We start from the raw sequence: 16,320 nt of genomic DNA, 5'->3' as shown, positions 1-16,320 counted from the left end.
TCCGGCCTGGCCCCTGCCCGCCGCCCACCGCTGAGGCGAGGCGTCCCCCGCCCGGCTCCAACCGCCGCTTCCGGCGTCCGCCGCCTCCTGCGCATGCGCAGCGCCCTCCCCGGGCCGTGGCCACGCCCCCATCCCGGTAGCGTCACAGCTTGCGCGCGGAGCGCGGACCAGGCCCCCGCGGGGGTGGCGGCGGCGGCGCCTGAACGGGGCCGGGACCCCCGGTAACGGGGCTGGGGGGGGGGGAGGGCACCGCCGCCATGTCCGCGGCCCCGCCGGGGCAGGAGTGCTGCCCGCACTGCCGCAAGCCCTTCAAGCGGCTCCGCTCACACCTCCCGCACTGCAAGGCCGCGCCGAACGGGACCACGGACCGAGCCGCTAAGAGCGGCAAGAGCCCGCCGAGCCCCGGTGAAGGGAAGGGGCTGCCCGGCAAGGGGAAGAAGAAGGCGGCGGCGGCGGCAGAGCGTTGCGGAGGGCCCGTCCCCGGCGCGGTGCGGGAGGTGGCCAGGGCGCTGGATTTGCCCCCCGAGGAGGTGAAGGACGTGCCCCGAGCGCTGAGGAACGGCGCGGAAATCGTGATCGAGAAGCACCGCGCCCGCCTGGTGCGGGGCAAGAGCGGGGCCGGCGGCAGGGGAGCCCCCTGCGGCCCGCGGGAGGCAGTGACCGGTGCCCGGGGGACGGAGACGGAGGGGCCTGGAGCTGCGGGGAAGGAGCCTGCGAGCTCAGAGCGGGGAAAGGGCCGCTTAAAGGCAACGGAACCGCCCGTACTTGGAGCTGCCCCCGGGGCCAGCGGCAGCAGCGGCGCCGGTGACCTTGTGCTGCAGGCGGGAACGGGCAAAAGCGGGGTGGAAGAGAAGCGGGGGCACCCGGAGGCTGCTGTGGGGCACAAAGCCCCTGTTCCTGCTCTGCACAGCAAGAACCTCCATCTGTCCGTGACGGAAGCTCCCGGAGGTCAGAGCGAAGGGACATCCAAAACTTACCTAAGCAGCACACAGGAGCTTAGTGAGAGCGCGCAGCAGATGGTGTCTGAGCCCATCCTGAGCGCAAGGAGGGATGCTGAGCTGGCCCTGCACCAGCCCGTGCTCCGCGCTTCCCAAAGCCATCCCATCTGCTTGCCCCGGGCTCCTGGCAGGAGCACGCAGGCAGGGGCCCTGGGCTTGGAGTGGTTTCCAGACTTACATCCTAATTATGATGGGCTGAGGATTTTTCCAGGGAAGCCTTTCCATGGGGATGTGGGGATCGCAATGAAGACACCAATGGGCAGTTTCTCCGAGGGGCAGCAAGGTAATGTAGGAAACACAAGCTGATTCCCTGCACTGCCAGGCTCAACTGGCTGATGTGACTGGGAGAGGAGGGGTGGGAAACACTGGGCTTATCTGGAAAGGGATCCAGGAATGGTCTGTGGAGGTTCAGGTGTCCAGCCCTGCAGCCTGCAAACCCAAAGGGTTCCACTTGTATTCAGTTTGAGTCAGGCTTTTGCGTGCTTGTACTGGTGAAGCCAGCTCCCTTTGTGGGAGAGACGATTCCTTCTCCCTTCCCGAGTCCCTCATTCCCTGCCTCTGACCACTCTCCTTGCACAGGTCCGCTCCTGGAAGGGCGGCTGATGGACGTGAGGCTGGGGGAGCTGCCCCTGTGGGTGACGACCAGAGACTTCTCCCCTCGGGCGCTGCTTGGAGGAGCACAGAGAGGTGAGGCTGAATTCCTGCCCCTGGGGCAGAGCTATCCCATTTACCCACTACAGCCTGGTCCAAGTGAGCAGAGCCTGGATGGATCTTTATAGAAGTAAATAACCAAACCCAACCATTTGGCTTTGGGAAGTGATGGGGAAACCAGTGTACTCATAAGACCTGCACGTGATCTGACCCTCACATTTCTGTTCCAACAGCCTGGAACAGCTACTACAACAAATACATCAATGTGAAGAAGGGTGGACCAGCCGGAGTCTCCATGCTGCTGGCTGGGTACTGCCTCCTCAGCTATGCCTGGAACTATCAGCACATCAGTAAGATTCCTTTCTTGGTACCAGTCTTGTTTCAGGACTTCTCACTTTTGCAGCAGCAGAAAAGTATTTGCCATTCATGTTAATTCAGGCTCTGAAATAATTACTTCACAGTTAAGATTAATATCAGAGCTCAGAGAGCAATATCCTGACCTGGCTTAGGTGGGCAGAGGAATTAGCTAATAAAGGTGGTGAAACCAGTTCCTGATTCACAGCTTCTCCCTGGACAGCTCCAGGAACCATCAGGAGCACTTTTAAACCCTGCACATAGCAGAAGGGGTGCTCCAACACTTCAACACCCATTCCCTGGTTTTACTCATAACTGAGGAGGGATTCACTGGGCTGTGTTCATAGTTTCCCCTACAGGACTTGCACTCCTGCAGTCCCAGAGCACTGTGCTGACGCTGTCCTCTCGTGTTCTCCCTTTCTTGTGTTTCCAGAGCGTTATCGCTGGCGTAAATACCACTGAAGCAGCTGGAACAGCACCCAAGGAACGGTCAGGAATCTCTGCTGGGAGCCAGCAGAAGAGCTCAGAACCAGTGTGCCAGCAGGGACTCAAATCAGCAGAGGTCAGAGTTGGGTTCTTCCATTGCAGAGGGGCTGCTTTGCAGTTACCTCCTTGTAGGCAGAGGGAGGACGCTGACAGCCTGCAGTCACTGCTCTGAGGCTCAGGCAGCTTTTAGTACTGAAAGAAGAAAGCAGCAGAGCCACCCTGGGCAGTCAGGGTGCAGCAGAGCTCCTGTAGTCTGCAAAAGCCTAAATCTTGCTTTGGGACACCAGGCACAGGACAATTCCTGCACTGCTGCTATAGATTAATGGACCTGTACGTTGTAGTCGGGGTGATGTAAGGTTTGTGATGGGCTATGGCCAGAGTAACCGTTCCCTTTAAGTCAGAGCCCATCTTTTACTTACCTTGATGGGGTTTAACAGGAGAAAGGGGGTTCTTTCCTTCCACAAAGACCCCCCAGCCCTCTTCACTGTCAGCACAGCACTGGTGCAACTGCCAGGCTCCGAGGTGAAGCCATGAGAGCAGCAGCACTCGGACCACAGCGCCCTATTTCTGGAGGAAGGGAAGGAAAAAATTCCATTGGATGAGCTGTTGTGCCCAAAGGGCAAACCCGTGTCTGCATCAGACTGATGAGCACAGTTAGCACAGTGCTGGTTGTAGCCTGCTGTTGCCAAACATGTCTGGGAAAGGGTTGCTCATGCTACAGGCATGAAGGGCTTAAAACAGAAGCCAAGTGAGAAAGATCCAACCTCTTTATTCAGAGTGGGGCAGTTGTGTCAGCTGTGTCAGGGGGGTTCACCACTAACTCCCTCCCTCTCAGCAGCAGTAAAAGCTTGTGTGGCTTTGCCTTGCCTGCTTGGTCCTGTGTGTTCTCAAACGTGGTGCTTTTGCCCCCTTCCCAGGGGTTGGCATCCCCACACCCCCATCTGCCAGGGCCCCACTCCCATCAAACCTGTGGCTGCCTGTGCAGGAGGGCATGGGGCAGCTGTGAAGAGCCCAGGTTTAGTTGCATTAAGGAAGCTGTGATTTCTCTGCTGCTTGTGGGAGCTGGTGCTGGGCAAAACCAAGCCCAACTGGCTTTTCTAGTCCAGCAGCTGCCTCGCTGGCTCCATCCTGCTCTGCTGTATCCTTCCATGTCCGTGCTGAAGCACTCGAGTCACTTCCCCAGCAGGATTTCCAGCTGTGTCTTCCCACAGTTACTGGAGCTGTGACCTTTCTGCCTGCACTGGGATGACAGGGAGAGGCAGGCACCAGGTTTGTGCTGGATCAGTCCAGTGCCCCGTTACATGTGTATATTCTCACATCCTTTCCCTTCACCCTTCCTCCAAGGTGAACCATTGCTCCCAGTCCCAACACCACTCGCCTTTAAGCCAGTGCCTTGTTCGGGCAGGGTCTGTGTGCCCGGGGAGCAGCTCTTGGTGTCCCATGGCTGGGTGCTGGGTAGCTCCAGTGCCTGGTAGAGGGGGTTCCATGGGCAGCTCATCCTTGTGTCCAGTCTCCTTGGTGGCAGCCAGGTCCAGCTGTACCAGCCCCCAAGGACAGCCAGCTCCCTGGAGGGAATGGGGCAGTTGTAGGAGCTTGTGGGGCAGAGGCAGCTCTGCATCGCCCTGATGGGCAGAGGTACGGGAGAAAAGGACATCTCTGCATCACCTTGGATGGGTCTGTGCTTCTCATCATCAGCCCGGCCTTGAGGCTGCAGAGGGATAGAGCAGGCAGTTACTCCTTGGGACATAGTAAGTGGTACCCCCACATTCCTCTGTGGCTTCCCATAGGGACTGGGGTATCCCCTGCCCACCCGCTGCAAACCATGCAGTCACCAGCTCAGGATGGACACGGGGAGAGACCAGAGGGGCTCCGTTAGTTCAGATAAAGACCCAAAACACCACTGTCCTTGACCCAGACACTGCAGGGACCACGGCCACCTCTGCAGCCCCACACGGGTGGGTTTTTCCCCCCAGCCTGCCCAGTACTTACTGCATGAATGTGCAGTTGGGTCCTTCTGGGCAGAAGCCCAGGGACCTGCCATGCAAAGGAGAGGTTCCTATTTAGGTAAGTAGGGGACATAGGCAGCCCCCAGCACCCATCCTAGCAGCTCACCCTGCCTGCAGAAGCCAGGGTCATACCAGGGGCAATCAGCATGCAGGAAGGGGCAGTCCTTGTTGCTGCACTCACCTGCAGGAGCAAAGAGCAGGACAACCCTCAACCGAATGCAATGGAAATCACTCTGGGATGGGGAGGAACCGGGATGCCCCAGGAGCACCCAGGCTTTGGGGCATTTCTCCCAGCAGACAGGAGGTGGCATCAAGCGCTTGCTGGAGGCCAGGCCTGCGGGACTCGGGTGCTGGAGGTGGGAGAGGCTCCTGCACCTACTGAACGTGGGGCAGAAACAGCACTCGGGCATCCTGCTCTGGTCGCACTCAGGCAGGAAGCAGCAGCCGCTGCCCTTGGTGCAGAGCCCTCACACCAGGGTCCTCACCCCACCGGCGGGCTGGAAGGGGCAGCACACACCAGGCCACCCCATGCACCCGCTGTCACACCTCCCTGTGCCCCACAGCACCCATTGCGGCCATCCTGCCTGCACCCCGGATCCCCCATCCTGCGCCTCCCAGCTTGGGGCATCCCAGGAGGAGCTTTCCCATGGGGAGGGGATGTGCAGCACCCACTGGGTGCACAGGGCTTGGTCCACAAGGAACTGACAAGGTCTGGTTGCCCTGGAGGGGCTCGAGCCCTCCCCAGTGCCAAAGGGGTGGGAGCACCCATCCCAAGGGCTGGGAGGGTGATGGGCTCTGAGCAGTGCTAGCATTTGGGGCAAACACTGCCAACGCACTGGTTGTAAGGCCATGGAGAAACCTGCCATGGGCATGGGCTGGAGGGAAAAGGGGCCCATCCTGGTGTCCCCAGGGTCTTGCAGGGTGATGCTGGTCCCATCCCTCCCCAGCACTCACCCTTGGTGCACAGCCCTTGGTGGAAGAAGGTGCAGATGGCTGCCCCCAGCTCTGTAGGGAAAGCAGAGCAGGGAGAGCTTCACCCACCAGCCTCAGTGCTGGTGCCATCGAGGGCAGGAGCATCTCAGCCCCCTCAGCACTGTGCTGGATGCATCCCTAAGGAAGCAATGCCCAGAGCGAGCCTGGCCTCGGCAGGAGCCCAAGCAGGACAAGCAGCAAGGAGGAGAACCCCAACACCCCCCAAGGATGCTGCAGGGCCCTGGCCCAGACTTACTGTCCATACCCAGGAAGGGCAGGGGCTGAGCTCCTCGCTGCTGCTCCACACCAGCCTCCAAGTCAACCCACACCAGCCACCAGCTCCTGCATCACCCCTGCTCTGGCAAGGGGCACCCCCAGGCCTGCAGAGGGGCTGGTACTGAGGCTACCCAAAGAAAGGATCGATATCCCAGGGCTATCACCACACTCTGCAAGTCACTGCAGCCAGCCGGGGCCCCAGCAGCACTGAGAACCCCTCCTCCTCCCCAAGCCAGAGCAAACCCAACCCCTGCCGCAGCCCCGGGCGCTGCTTTAGAGGGAGAAGCTGCCCACATCTGATGTCAATTTGCACCGGGATTGGTGGTGCAGGGAGCTCAGCCCCGGCCCCAGCGCATCCCTGTAATTGCCTCCGCACCGACATCTGCTTCTCCTCCAGCCCCAGCGCCGGGGCAGAGCAGCTGCTCCGCATCTCCCCAGGAGCACCAGGGGCTGCGTTAACCCCCTCCCACCGGGAATGCTGCTCGGCATCCAGCAGAGCCAGACACGGCCCCAGTGCTGGAACCGAATGCACCGTGAAAGATGGATCCTGTGTCTGAGCATCGCTGGGTGCACAGCAGCACTGTCCCCAGGGCCACTCTCCAGTGCCTGCAGAGCAGCCCCACATCACCATCTGTACCCTAGGGACAAACAGGTCACCTTCGGTCCCCATTGCCAGGCTGCAGCAGCACCTGCTGGGCATGACCATGGTGCTGCACCGCTTCTTGGTGCCAGCCAGAAAGGACCCCGCAGCCCCCAGGTTTAACCTAATGCTCCGTCCCTTCTCCATCCCGCAGCCATGAGCATCCCGACACACGCCCGGAGTGCCATGGCCTGACACATCGGGGATGGAGACCTGCTCCCATTCTGTCAGTAGCTATAAATGCACTGGAGCAGCGCTGCCGGGGGGCCTGTGCACCGACCCGCACCGAGCAGCCACGGCTCACGCACGCCCCGGGTCCCGTGCTGAGGTGTCCACCCTGTGCTGTAGGATGGAGGGGCTGCGGGTGCTGCTGGCACTGTAACCAGGACCCAGGACCCATGGCATTGTCCCCATTGAGTGCAGCTGTGGCATAGAATCAGAGTGGTTTGGGATGGAAGGGACCTTAAAGCTCCTCCAGCTCCAACCACGGGCAGGGACCCCTTCCATAGAGCAGCTTGCTCCAAGCCCCTGTGTCCAACCCGGCCTTGAACACTGCCAGGGATGGGGCAGCCACAGCTTCTCTGGGCACCCTGTGCCAGCGCCTCAGCACCCTCACAGGAAGGAGCCCATTCCTGGGGTAACCTCAATCCCACAGAGGGCTCTTTCTGCCCCGTCGGCTCGCGGCAGCGCGGTGCTGCCGAGCGGGAGGCTGGAGCTGACAGTTGTCACAGAGATCACCATTGCCAAGTGACAGTCGCAGGCGGCCGGTGCTGGGTCACCCGAGGGCCTCTCCCCTCCCTGCACCAGCAGGGAGCACGGGGTTCAAACCCCAGTGACCTACCCTGCCCCATTGCTTTGCATGAGAGCATCAGTAAAGGACCAGAGCCAGGTGTCCCCCCGCCAGCAGCCTGGTGGCCTCGCAGATGCAGGGACCAGCACCATCAGCTCAGGGCAGGGGATGCTGGCACAGGACACTGGGGCTGTGCTGCAGTGGCCGGGGTAGAGGCAGCCCGGTGAGCTCAGAGCAGCTGCTGTTGTTCTCCCATCCCAGACAATAGCCCAATGTCCCACACCACGGGGCATTGCATCGGCCCTGGCACACGCACAGGACCCTATTGTGTCCCCACTGCGGCACAGCACTCACCCGCTCCCACCGGCCTCACCAGGGGAGAGCCCACCGGGAGCACTGGGGCATCCAGGGCAGGATCCATCCTCCCCACCCGCCTCTAGTGAGGGAATCCTGTTTGCCGCAGGGGCAGAGCCATGGGATGGGAGCAGCCGGGACAGCCGGTCCTGCTCAGCCATCGCTCCCTGGCTGGCAGGGAATGGGGCTGCAGGAGCAGAGCAGCATCTTGGCAGAGCCATCCCTTGGCAGGATCCAGCCTGGCCGGAGGGTCCCAGCCCAGAGCCAGATCCGGTCAGTGGGAGCTCACCCGCTTCCTCCCACCACAGGGCAGATAAAGCACAGCCTCTGTAGGGGCCACAGCACTGGCCAGGGGCAATCTGCCAGGCAGGATCCAGGCAGGGATGGTGGGAGCAGCAGGACAGGGGCTGGGGACGGTGACAGCACAAAGCCAGGTCCCTGCATGCAGCAGGGTCCAACATATCCCCCCCCACCACCACCACCCAGGAACTCAGGGCACTGCAGTCACTACCGGTTCCTTTTATTCTTTGCATTTGTACATACATGGTATAAAACCTGCTCTTGAAGCACCTGCACCAGGCCCGTGTCAGCACAGCCCAGGCAGAGCAATGCCACAACAGGGGCTGCCCAGCAGGGACACCTCAGGGCTCAGCCTGGCTCACAGGGGACAGACCCACACTCCCATCAGCATCCCTGGGAGCAGTCGGCGGCAGGGATGGCCAGGAGCATCCCCCATTTGTAGTGTCAAGCATCCGGGATGGATCCATCCTTCCATCCTTCCATCCATCCATCCATCGGAGGGATGTGGAGTGAGCCCCCATCACAGCACAGGGCTGGAGGCTCTTGGTCTGTTGAAAGTCCCCCGGAAGCCCAGGGAGTCGGAGCCTCATCCGAGCTCCCGAGCCAAGTCCTTCCTCATGGGAAACCTCCCCTCCATTAAAACCAAAACCGAGAGTAAGGAAAAGTACAAATCAGAGAGCAGTAAAAACGGTACGGTGGAAAAAAATATATTACTAAAGGGGCTAAAACTCGGAAGCCTCGCCTTGGCCGGCCCTATATTGCTTTACATGGGCAAGAGGGGGCAGAAGAAAAGCTAATATCCAAAGTCCAACAGAAAGAACTGAAACAGAGTCTGCTTTCCCCTCCCGGGACGTGCCGCAGCTCCCCAGGGGTGTCGGTGTCCCCATTCCCAGGAGCTGAGCACTGTCCTGCTGGGATGGGGAGAGGGAAGGAGGCATGAGTCAAGTCCCCCCAGTGCCACCCGGGGACACTCAGCCCCGTGTCCAACCACCGCGGATGAGAACCAAAGCCCTCAGCGCCCGCCTCTTATACTCTGATCTCATCATCATCTTCATCAGCGAATGAGAACTCCTTGTCGGGGCGTTTTGGGGGCCCCCCCCGCTGGCTCAGGGGCACAGGGACGGGGCTGCGCTCCTCTGGCCCTGAACTGCTGTCCCTGGGGGGGCAGCGAACACCGCGGGACGGGCTCTGGCTCATTGGGAATGCTGCCGGGGAGCCAGGCAGGGTGGCGGCATCCTCCTCCTCCTCCTCGCGGCTCTCCTCCGCCTCAGGGTCTTCATCCTGCTCCCACTGCTCCTTATCCATGATGCTCAGGACGTCGCCGAGCATGGAGGGCCCCAGGTCGATGTGGAAGGACATGATGGACTCGGCGTGCTTCATGCCCGCCCCGCTCTTGGCCACCACCACGGGCAGCTCCGTGATGTCCCCGAAGTCGCGCTCGTCCAAGCCGGGGCTCAGCGGCCCCGCGGCCGCCCCGTTCGGACGCTGCTGCTCTTCGGGACTCCCCTCCTCGGGCAGCTTCTTGACGGGGCTGGAGGAGAGGCTCTTGGGGAGCTGCCCCGCGCTCGGGTCCACGTCCTTCTCGTTGAGCTGGGGCAGGGACACCGCGTTCTTGACGAAGAGCGCCGAGTCCCGCAGCGAGCCCAGCATGTCCCGGCGGTCCCCTCGCGTCACCGACTGCGAGCGCTTGCTGCTGCGGAAGCGGCGGGACAGGAGGCTGGGCTTGGAGGCTCCCGGCTCCTCGCCCATCTCCATCCCCGGCTCCCCGGCCTTGCTGGTGAGGAAGGAGGTGTCCCCAAAGGCGTCCCCTGCCCTCCCCACGTGCATGGTGTGGCGGAAGTCGCCCAGCGGCGCGCTGATCATCTCGGCCGTCAGGTCCGCCCGGGAGCGCCGCTTGGAGTGGGCAGAGTTGGACACGAGTTGCTTGAGGATCGGCATCGCCGCGGTGGGACGGGGGCTGCGCCGGGGCGGCCGAGACGGAGCCGGGCGGTGCTCACAGGGATGCGCTGCGCTTGGGATCCCGCCGGCCTCACAAGGGGTCACTCCTAAGGGACAGCAGAGAGGGGCATGGTCAGGCTTGGAGGACATGAATGGGTACAGCCCTGACGGCACCAGTCCCATGACCCCGTGCATGACATCCGCTCTGCTCCCTTGGGAATAGCATCCATATGTGGAATCGTTCACGGGGACGTGTCCTCAGACACCCCCAGCTCCCCACACCCTCTGATCGAGTGGGTCCCAAACCCGATCAGTGGAGCAGACAGGAAGGGTCACAAGAGAAAGACCTGGGCGCAGGGATGTTGCAGGATGATCCCCAACCCTCTGCCCCGCATGAATGGGCACCAAAAGGGATGTGGGGCACCGCAGGCACCCACCATCCCCTCCCGCACAGCCCCAGCTCACCGGAGCCTCCGGGAGCCGCGCGCTGAGAAGATGCCTGGGATATTTTTTCCCCCCTTTTTTAATTGGAAGCAAGCAGGGAGGAGCAAACGCCAGGAGGAATTGGAAACAGACGGCAGGAAGTGTGTGAGGAGGGCGTAGAGCCCCTGGGAGGCACCGCCAGGCAAGCAGCGTGCTGGGGGGGCCAGGATGGGGACGGGCAGGCACCCCACGGGTACCATTCACACCGGGCAGGATGGGGATATGGGGACACAGCCTTTGAGCACCCCAAACCCCTCCATGCTGTGGCCGTAGCCCGGCCACCTCACCGTCCCCGCTGTGACTCAGGGGTGGCAGCAGAGATGACGGTGGCTGAGCAGGATGTGGGAAGAGCCTTGTTTCTCCTTCCCACGGCCACCTCAGTGTCACCAGTGGTCCTGCCCGCACAGAAGGGGACAGGGACTACGTCACCGCATCCCTGGCGCCGGGCAGCCCCAGGTGGTGCCGGGGGAGGCTGATGGGGAGGAAGGGCTCAGCCACACGCTTCCTCCCTTCGGGCACAGCCGGCGACACCGCGGCCCCGTGACACGCACCGGGAAGGGGCTGATGTCAATGCTCGGTGTGAGCCTTGGGGGGGACCCCATCCCCAGCATTGCCCATCCAGCCCCACGGTGCAGCTGAGTGGCTTTGCAGGGCAGCGATCACAGCACCACCCGCTCCTGGACCTGCTCACTGGACACTGCAGGGGACCACAGCATCAGCCCCGAGCTCCTGGCACAGCCAGGGGAGGGTTTCTGCCCCACATCCCACCCCAAACCTGCCCTGTGGCATCCGTCTGCCCCCCCCCCTAAAGCAGCAGGAGCTCATGCAGGCTGCAGAAGGAGGGACTCTGACCCCATACGTGGGGGCAAAGTCCCAGTGCCTAGCCTTTCCATGCAGCACTTCCGCACAGAGCCAGCCAGGGTGGGCCTGCGGAACGTGGGGAGCATCCAGTTCATCCTTAGCAGTTGTGGGAACAAACACAACCACTCTGCCTTCTCCACACCCTCAAAGCAAGAGCCAGGATCTCACCCGTGTGCACGGCACAGCCGCTCTCCCCTTGCCGATCTGCTTCCAGGCCGGCATTCCTGCAGCCTTTGGTTTTACATAAAACAAACACTCCCGGCGAGCTCCCCGGCTGGGCCAGGCAACCGTGCTGCTGATTTAGGCCATCTGGGGACTGTCCTGCCCTCCTATTTGGATTTCGAGGCCAACTCCAGCATTTGCGAGATACTTCGCAAGCCTTGGCTTGGGGGCCAGCAGGAGGTTGGAGCATCCCCAGCGCGCTGCAGCAGCCTCCCCGGCCAGCAGCTCTCCATCACCCTCACAGCTCCAAACCAGCTGCCAAGGCCCCCCTTGATGCTCCTGCCCACGAAGCCTTTTTGTAGTGGGTAAAGTCTCCCCCATCCCTCAACTCTCTGCTCCCCATTCACCCCAAGAGGTGATGGTGGAGCAATGGGATGCTGCTGCCTGGCTGCCAGCCCCGTCCTGCCCAGGGGAGCTGGACACAGAGCTCTGTTCTCCTCCTCTTCCTCAGGGAGAGCGGATCCTGTGACATTCCCACTGTGGTGCTTTCACAAAGGAAACCAGGCCAGGCCAGCCTCGCTGCTGCTGCCTCTCAAGCTACCTACCAGGGAAAGCAGCTCTGTAACCCGAGAGACTGCGCAGGCAGGCAGGCTGGCAGCGCTGCCATCCTGGAGGGAGCCCAGAGCACAGCCAAGTCCCTGCAGGACTTCGGGAAAGGGGAGGAATGAGACCTGCAAGTCTGGCTTGAGGACAAGAGGGATGAAGTGTATTGACAGAACATGCGCTTCTTCCCACATTTCAGCCCTTTGGAACCACAGGCTTCAAGGAGCGAGAGCTTCAGGTCCCCATGGGCATGATTTCACCCTGCTTGCAGGACAGCGGACCCTGCAGCCAGTGTGGAGGGCGGGACAGCGAGCCCTGATGGTTCAGGCTTCCCACAAGACCCCTACATCCTCCCCCTCTCACCCTGCTCAGCACCAGGCACCCACTGAGGCACAAGCAGCTTAAAGGACCCCCGTGAATGAGTGCACACAAGGGGGGATATGTGGGTCCAGCCGCGCTCCCACACATCCTGCCCCCGGCTCATCCCGCTCACAGGCTGGGAGAGGGAAAGCATCCCAGCCAGCCCGGCCGGCTCCAAACGAGCTCTGCCGTGCACAGCACCCCAGGCAGCACCCTCCAGCCCAGAGATCAGAGGATGCTCTCCCCACCCTGCTGGGCGCTGGGGCAGGGGCTGCGCTGGACCGGTCGGGGATCCGGATCTGGCTCATGTGGCCCTTTGATGTTGCTGCCTGGCAGACAGGGCACGGATCACACCCTGCCACCGCCGGCTCCGGGAGGGGACCAGCCCCTTGTCACACCCTCACACGGAGCTCCCCAGCGACTCTTCCCAGGACCCGGGGGCAGGCGGTGCTGTTGGTGCGGGCAGCCCGGGCGCCCCGGTGACAGCCTCCTCCCGGCGCGGTGACAGGTCTGGTCCTGTCCCTGGCATTGGGGCGCTGCTGAAGTTCAGCCCTGGGATGCACGGAAGTGGAAAGTGAGCCGGCGGCGAGCCTCAAAGCCAAGGCCAGCAGACGGCTCACCAGGGTGGGAGGAGAAGCTCGGCTCTGGCCAGGGCTGCCGGCACACCGCTCGCCGCCAAGCTGGGAACTCAGCACCCCAGCACCGGCGCACCGGTGCCAGAAGGAGAGCAGCGCTCCCCAAGGAGCTGCCAACACAGAGGAGCTAGCCAGAGTTCAGCACAGAACTCTTGGCAGGACACGCCAGAACACGCACAGGACCATAAATCCTCCTGCTACGGGGCCACGAACCAGCCGGCGGCTCTGCAGGACGAGGAGGGGACCCTTGCCGAGGGGAAAGGTTATCTCCTCGCTGGCCCTGGCTCCATCTCTCACAACAACAGGGGCTGGCCGGGCTCCGGCAGGATACAGGGGCTAAACAGAACCTCCCGACCTCCGCGGGCTCCAGATTCCTGCGGTTTTCGCTGCGATGGACGGGAAGTAAACAGGCGCATGTCCCACAGCCCGGCCACGCACCCGACCTGCGGGCAGGGCCCGGCACCCCGCAGCGCCCAGCTCGGGGCGAGGAGGGGGGGGCACAACCACGGCGTCTGTGCTGCGCTCACCACAAAACCAGGAAACAAAGGGAGAGACCGCCGCGGTCAGCACAACGGGGCCGGCAGCAGCGCGGGTCTGCCCGGTGGGGATGGAGCCCCACGGCTGGGTTAGCCCATGGGATGGCGTTGGGTGGCCGGGGATGGGGATTGAGGCCAGCGTTGCTCTTCCAGCCCCCTGGAGCCAAACCCACTGAAGCTCCCCGGTGTTAAGTCTCAGCTGGATTCTCTCCATGGTATCCGGGGGAGCTGTGTGCTAAACAGACTTGTTTACTGGGTGCCCAGCTAGGCAGCAAGCCCTGTCCCGAGGCGCAGAGGCTCGTGTTCCCTTCGCTCCATGCCTCAATTTCTCCCGCAGACCATTAACGACCCCAGCTCCCTTCCCAATCCATAGATTCGGCACTCGGAAACATCTATACTGAACGCAGCCACCGCCGGGGTCAACCCAGGGCGAGTCCCGAGCCCCACCGGTTCCCGCAGCACCGGGGTGGGTTTGGGAGCCAGCGTCTGCTGTGGGAGCAGCCATGGGAACAGCAGGGATGGAGCGCAGGGCGGGGAGCCCGGCGGGAAGCCCCGCTCCCGGGCAGCGGGATGATGAACCGGGGAGGGGATTTCGGGCGGCCCTGACTCAGCACCCGCGGTGCCCAGCCCCGGGGTGCCCCTGGACCCGCTCCAGCGCGGGGCGGATCAACCTTTCCGAGAAGGGCCGCGGGCAGCCACCGCCCCGGCCGCGGCCACGGCCGGCTCCGGACACCGCAACCCGCCGGTGGGACCGGACGGAACGAGGCGCGATCGCTGCCGCCGGGGCGGGGTGAGCCGCCCGGTGCCCCACGCTGGGCAAACACGGAGCCGCATCCGGTTAACTCCTTCTCCCGACGGACCGGCCCCACGGACGGGCGGGGAAGGGGGTAACGGGAGCACCGCCGCCCGCAGAACGGTACCGGAGTGGGGTTTGGGGCAGCCCCGGGGACCCCGCCCGCCGCTGGACAATAGCCGAGCCGGGGCCCGGCTGCCTCCTCCCGTACCGAGCCGAGCCGTACCGTATTGTATTGTATCGCATCGTACGGTATCGCACCGACCCGCACCGGGCTGACCCTCATCCCCCCCATACCTGCGCGACCGGGGCCCGCTGCCGGTCCATGGCCGAGCCGAGCCGGAACGAAACTGCCCCCCCCAAACCGCGGCGGCGGGCATGATGTCATCGCCCCGCCCGGGCCAATGGCGCGGCGCCACGTCACTGGGCAGTCCCATACCCTCCATTCAAACCCGAGTGGGGCGGTGGGGGGGTGTTTCTTGTCCCAGCCCGTGTCATGAATGGAGACCCCGAGAGGGGTCTGCAGCCCCTCCTGGGCCAGGGATGGGGGGTCCCGGGTCCATTCCCTTTGGGGGGGTCCTGAGTGGGGTCCCCGAGGGCAGAGCAAGGGGCTGGCAGCACCCCAGGGAGAAGGGAGGATGGGCAGAAGCAGGGGGTGTCCGGTTCTATTTAATTAAGGGGAATTAAGAGCCGACCTGATCTGCGGGAGGTGGCGGGTGCAGCCCCAGGGCAGCACCGATGTCCCTGTCGCAGCCGTGATCGTGACCCCACACTCCTCAGCCCCCCAGCTCTGTCCCCACCCAGCCCCGCTGCTCCAACCCCGTCGAGGGGCCAGGGGCTCCCCCATGCCGAGGCTCCATTGGGTGATGTGTGGCCAGGAGGTGATGCTGGGGCTCCCTGTGCTCCCCCCTGTCCCCTGCGATGCGCTGAAAGGGAGAGTGCAGGGCTTCAGAGCTGCTCTCGGGGATTAAATGGAGACCTTTGTGGGAGAAAAGGGGCGGGAGAGACAAGATTATCCCGAATCTGCCTAATGCGGCGTTTCTCGTGTATTCCGGAGCGTCTGCCAGCTCTTCGAGGGAGCCGGGCTGGGGCAGGGGGGTGGCGAATGGGGCCCTGGGGTCCCCGGGCCGTGCCACCCTGGGGGTTCGGAGGCTGGGACACAGTGCTGCAGGGCCCGAAGATGTCTCCTGCCAGTGGTGCAAGGAGCTCCATTCCCCAGCACCAGCTCAGGGGCCTTGGTTTTAGCAGCAGCTGGATGCTTCGATGGCTCATCCAGAGCAGACGCTTCCCTCCATGGGAAGGGCAGGAGGCTGCTCACGGCATAACCATGGAGCTGCTGCTCCTGGCACTGTGGAGGAGCTGTTGTTGGCACCGTGGCCGAGCCACCCAGGGCACAACTGCAGCCCGGTGTCCAGCACCACCACACCAGTGCCTGCAGTCGCCTTTCCAGGCCGTGCTGCTTCCTTGTCTCACACCAGTTCCATTTCCATAGCCGGTTTGTTTGGCAAATTTGATCTTCCTTGTTTTCCATATGGGCATACCGAGGCAAGAGGCAGAGCCCCGTGCTCACAGCTGAGGAGGGGCCCCTGGGAGCCACCGCTGGGTGCAACAGGGGTTTGTTGGTAGGTGAGGAGGAGGAGGGTCTGCCTGAGCCCCCAGCAGCAGCTCTGCTCACCCGTTAATCACAGCGCTGCTCGCCTCACCTGACGCTGTCATGGGAGCACGGAGCTGGCTGAGACAGCCCGGTCAGGAGGGATTAACATCAGCGGGAGGTGGGGGAAGGCTCCCATGGGCTGCCCTGACTCCGGCTGGGAAGAGCAGCACCCACTCAGCTTGAGAAACTGCCTCAGAGGGACAGGGCCCCTTCCCTCTCCTCTCCTCTGCAGCCCCTCAGGCCGTGCAGAGCCCCAGGGCTGGAGCCAGCAGCAGGGTTTGGGTGCTGGGGGGCTCAGGAGTGGGTGCTTGCATCCCTGCTCCCCTCCCTGAACCCGTCACCGGTTCCTTTTACTGCTTCTCAGCGGCTTTTGAAAGCAGAGAAGAAAGAACAGCCTTGAAAAGCGCTTTGAGAGGCAGAGCAGGGAGAAGCGCCCGAGTTTCCCGGCAGCCCCATCCCCTCCTCCTG

General features: G+C 62.9%; 2 protein-coding genes across 2 annotated transcripts; one reads left to right on the top strand and one right to left on the bottom strand.

Annotated features, from left to right (window-relative positions):
- The first annotated feature begins 257 nt into the window (after window positions 1-257).
- Window positions 258-3,354, top strand: MTNAP1 (mitochondrial nucleoid associated protein 1). Its single transcript, XM_062616927.1, has 4 exons — window positions 258-1,281; window positions 1,578-1,685; window positions 1,883-1,999; window positions 2,437-3,354. Exons 1-4 carry the CDS (start codon window positions 258-260, stop codon window positions 2,463-2,465), a joined length of 1,278 nt encoding a protein of 425 aa, XP_062472911.1. The 3' UTR covers window positions 2,466-3,354.
- A 4,677-nt stretch (window positions 3,355-8,031) lies between these two features.
- Window positions 8,032-14,626, bottom strand: CDC42EP4 (CDC42 effector protein 4). The gene is made up of 2 exons (XM_062616899.1): window positions 14,496-14,626; window positions 8,032-9,872 (listed from the first exon to the last, which is right to left on the bottom strand). The coding sequence occupies exons 1-2, from the start codon at window positions 14,584-14,586 to the stop codon at window positions 8,854-8,856; spliced, it is 1,110 nt and encodes a 369-aa protein (XP_062472883.1). The 5' UTR covers window positions 14,587-14,626; the 3' UTR covers window positions 8,032-8,853.
- Window positions 14,627-16,320: the final 1,694 nt, after the last annotated feature.

The sequence above is a fragment of the Pezoporus occidentalis genome, unplaced genomic scaffold, assembly GCF_034315485.1.
Source record: "Pezoporus occidentalis ecotype Australia unplaced genomic scaffold, CSIRO_AGI_Poc_V1 ctg190, whole genome shotgun sequence".
NCBI lineage: Eukaryota > Metazoa > Chordata > Aves > Psittaciformes > Psittacidae > Pezoporus > Pezoporus occidentalis.
The sequence above is the reverse complement of the archived record's forward strand: the minus strand, read 5'-3'. Positions and strand labels throughout refer to the sequence as shown.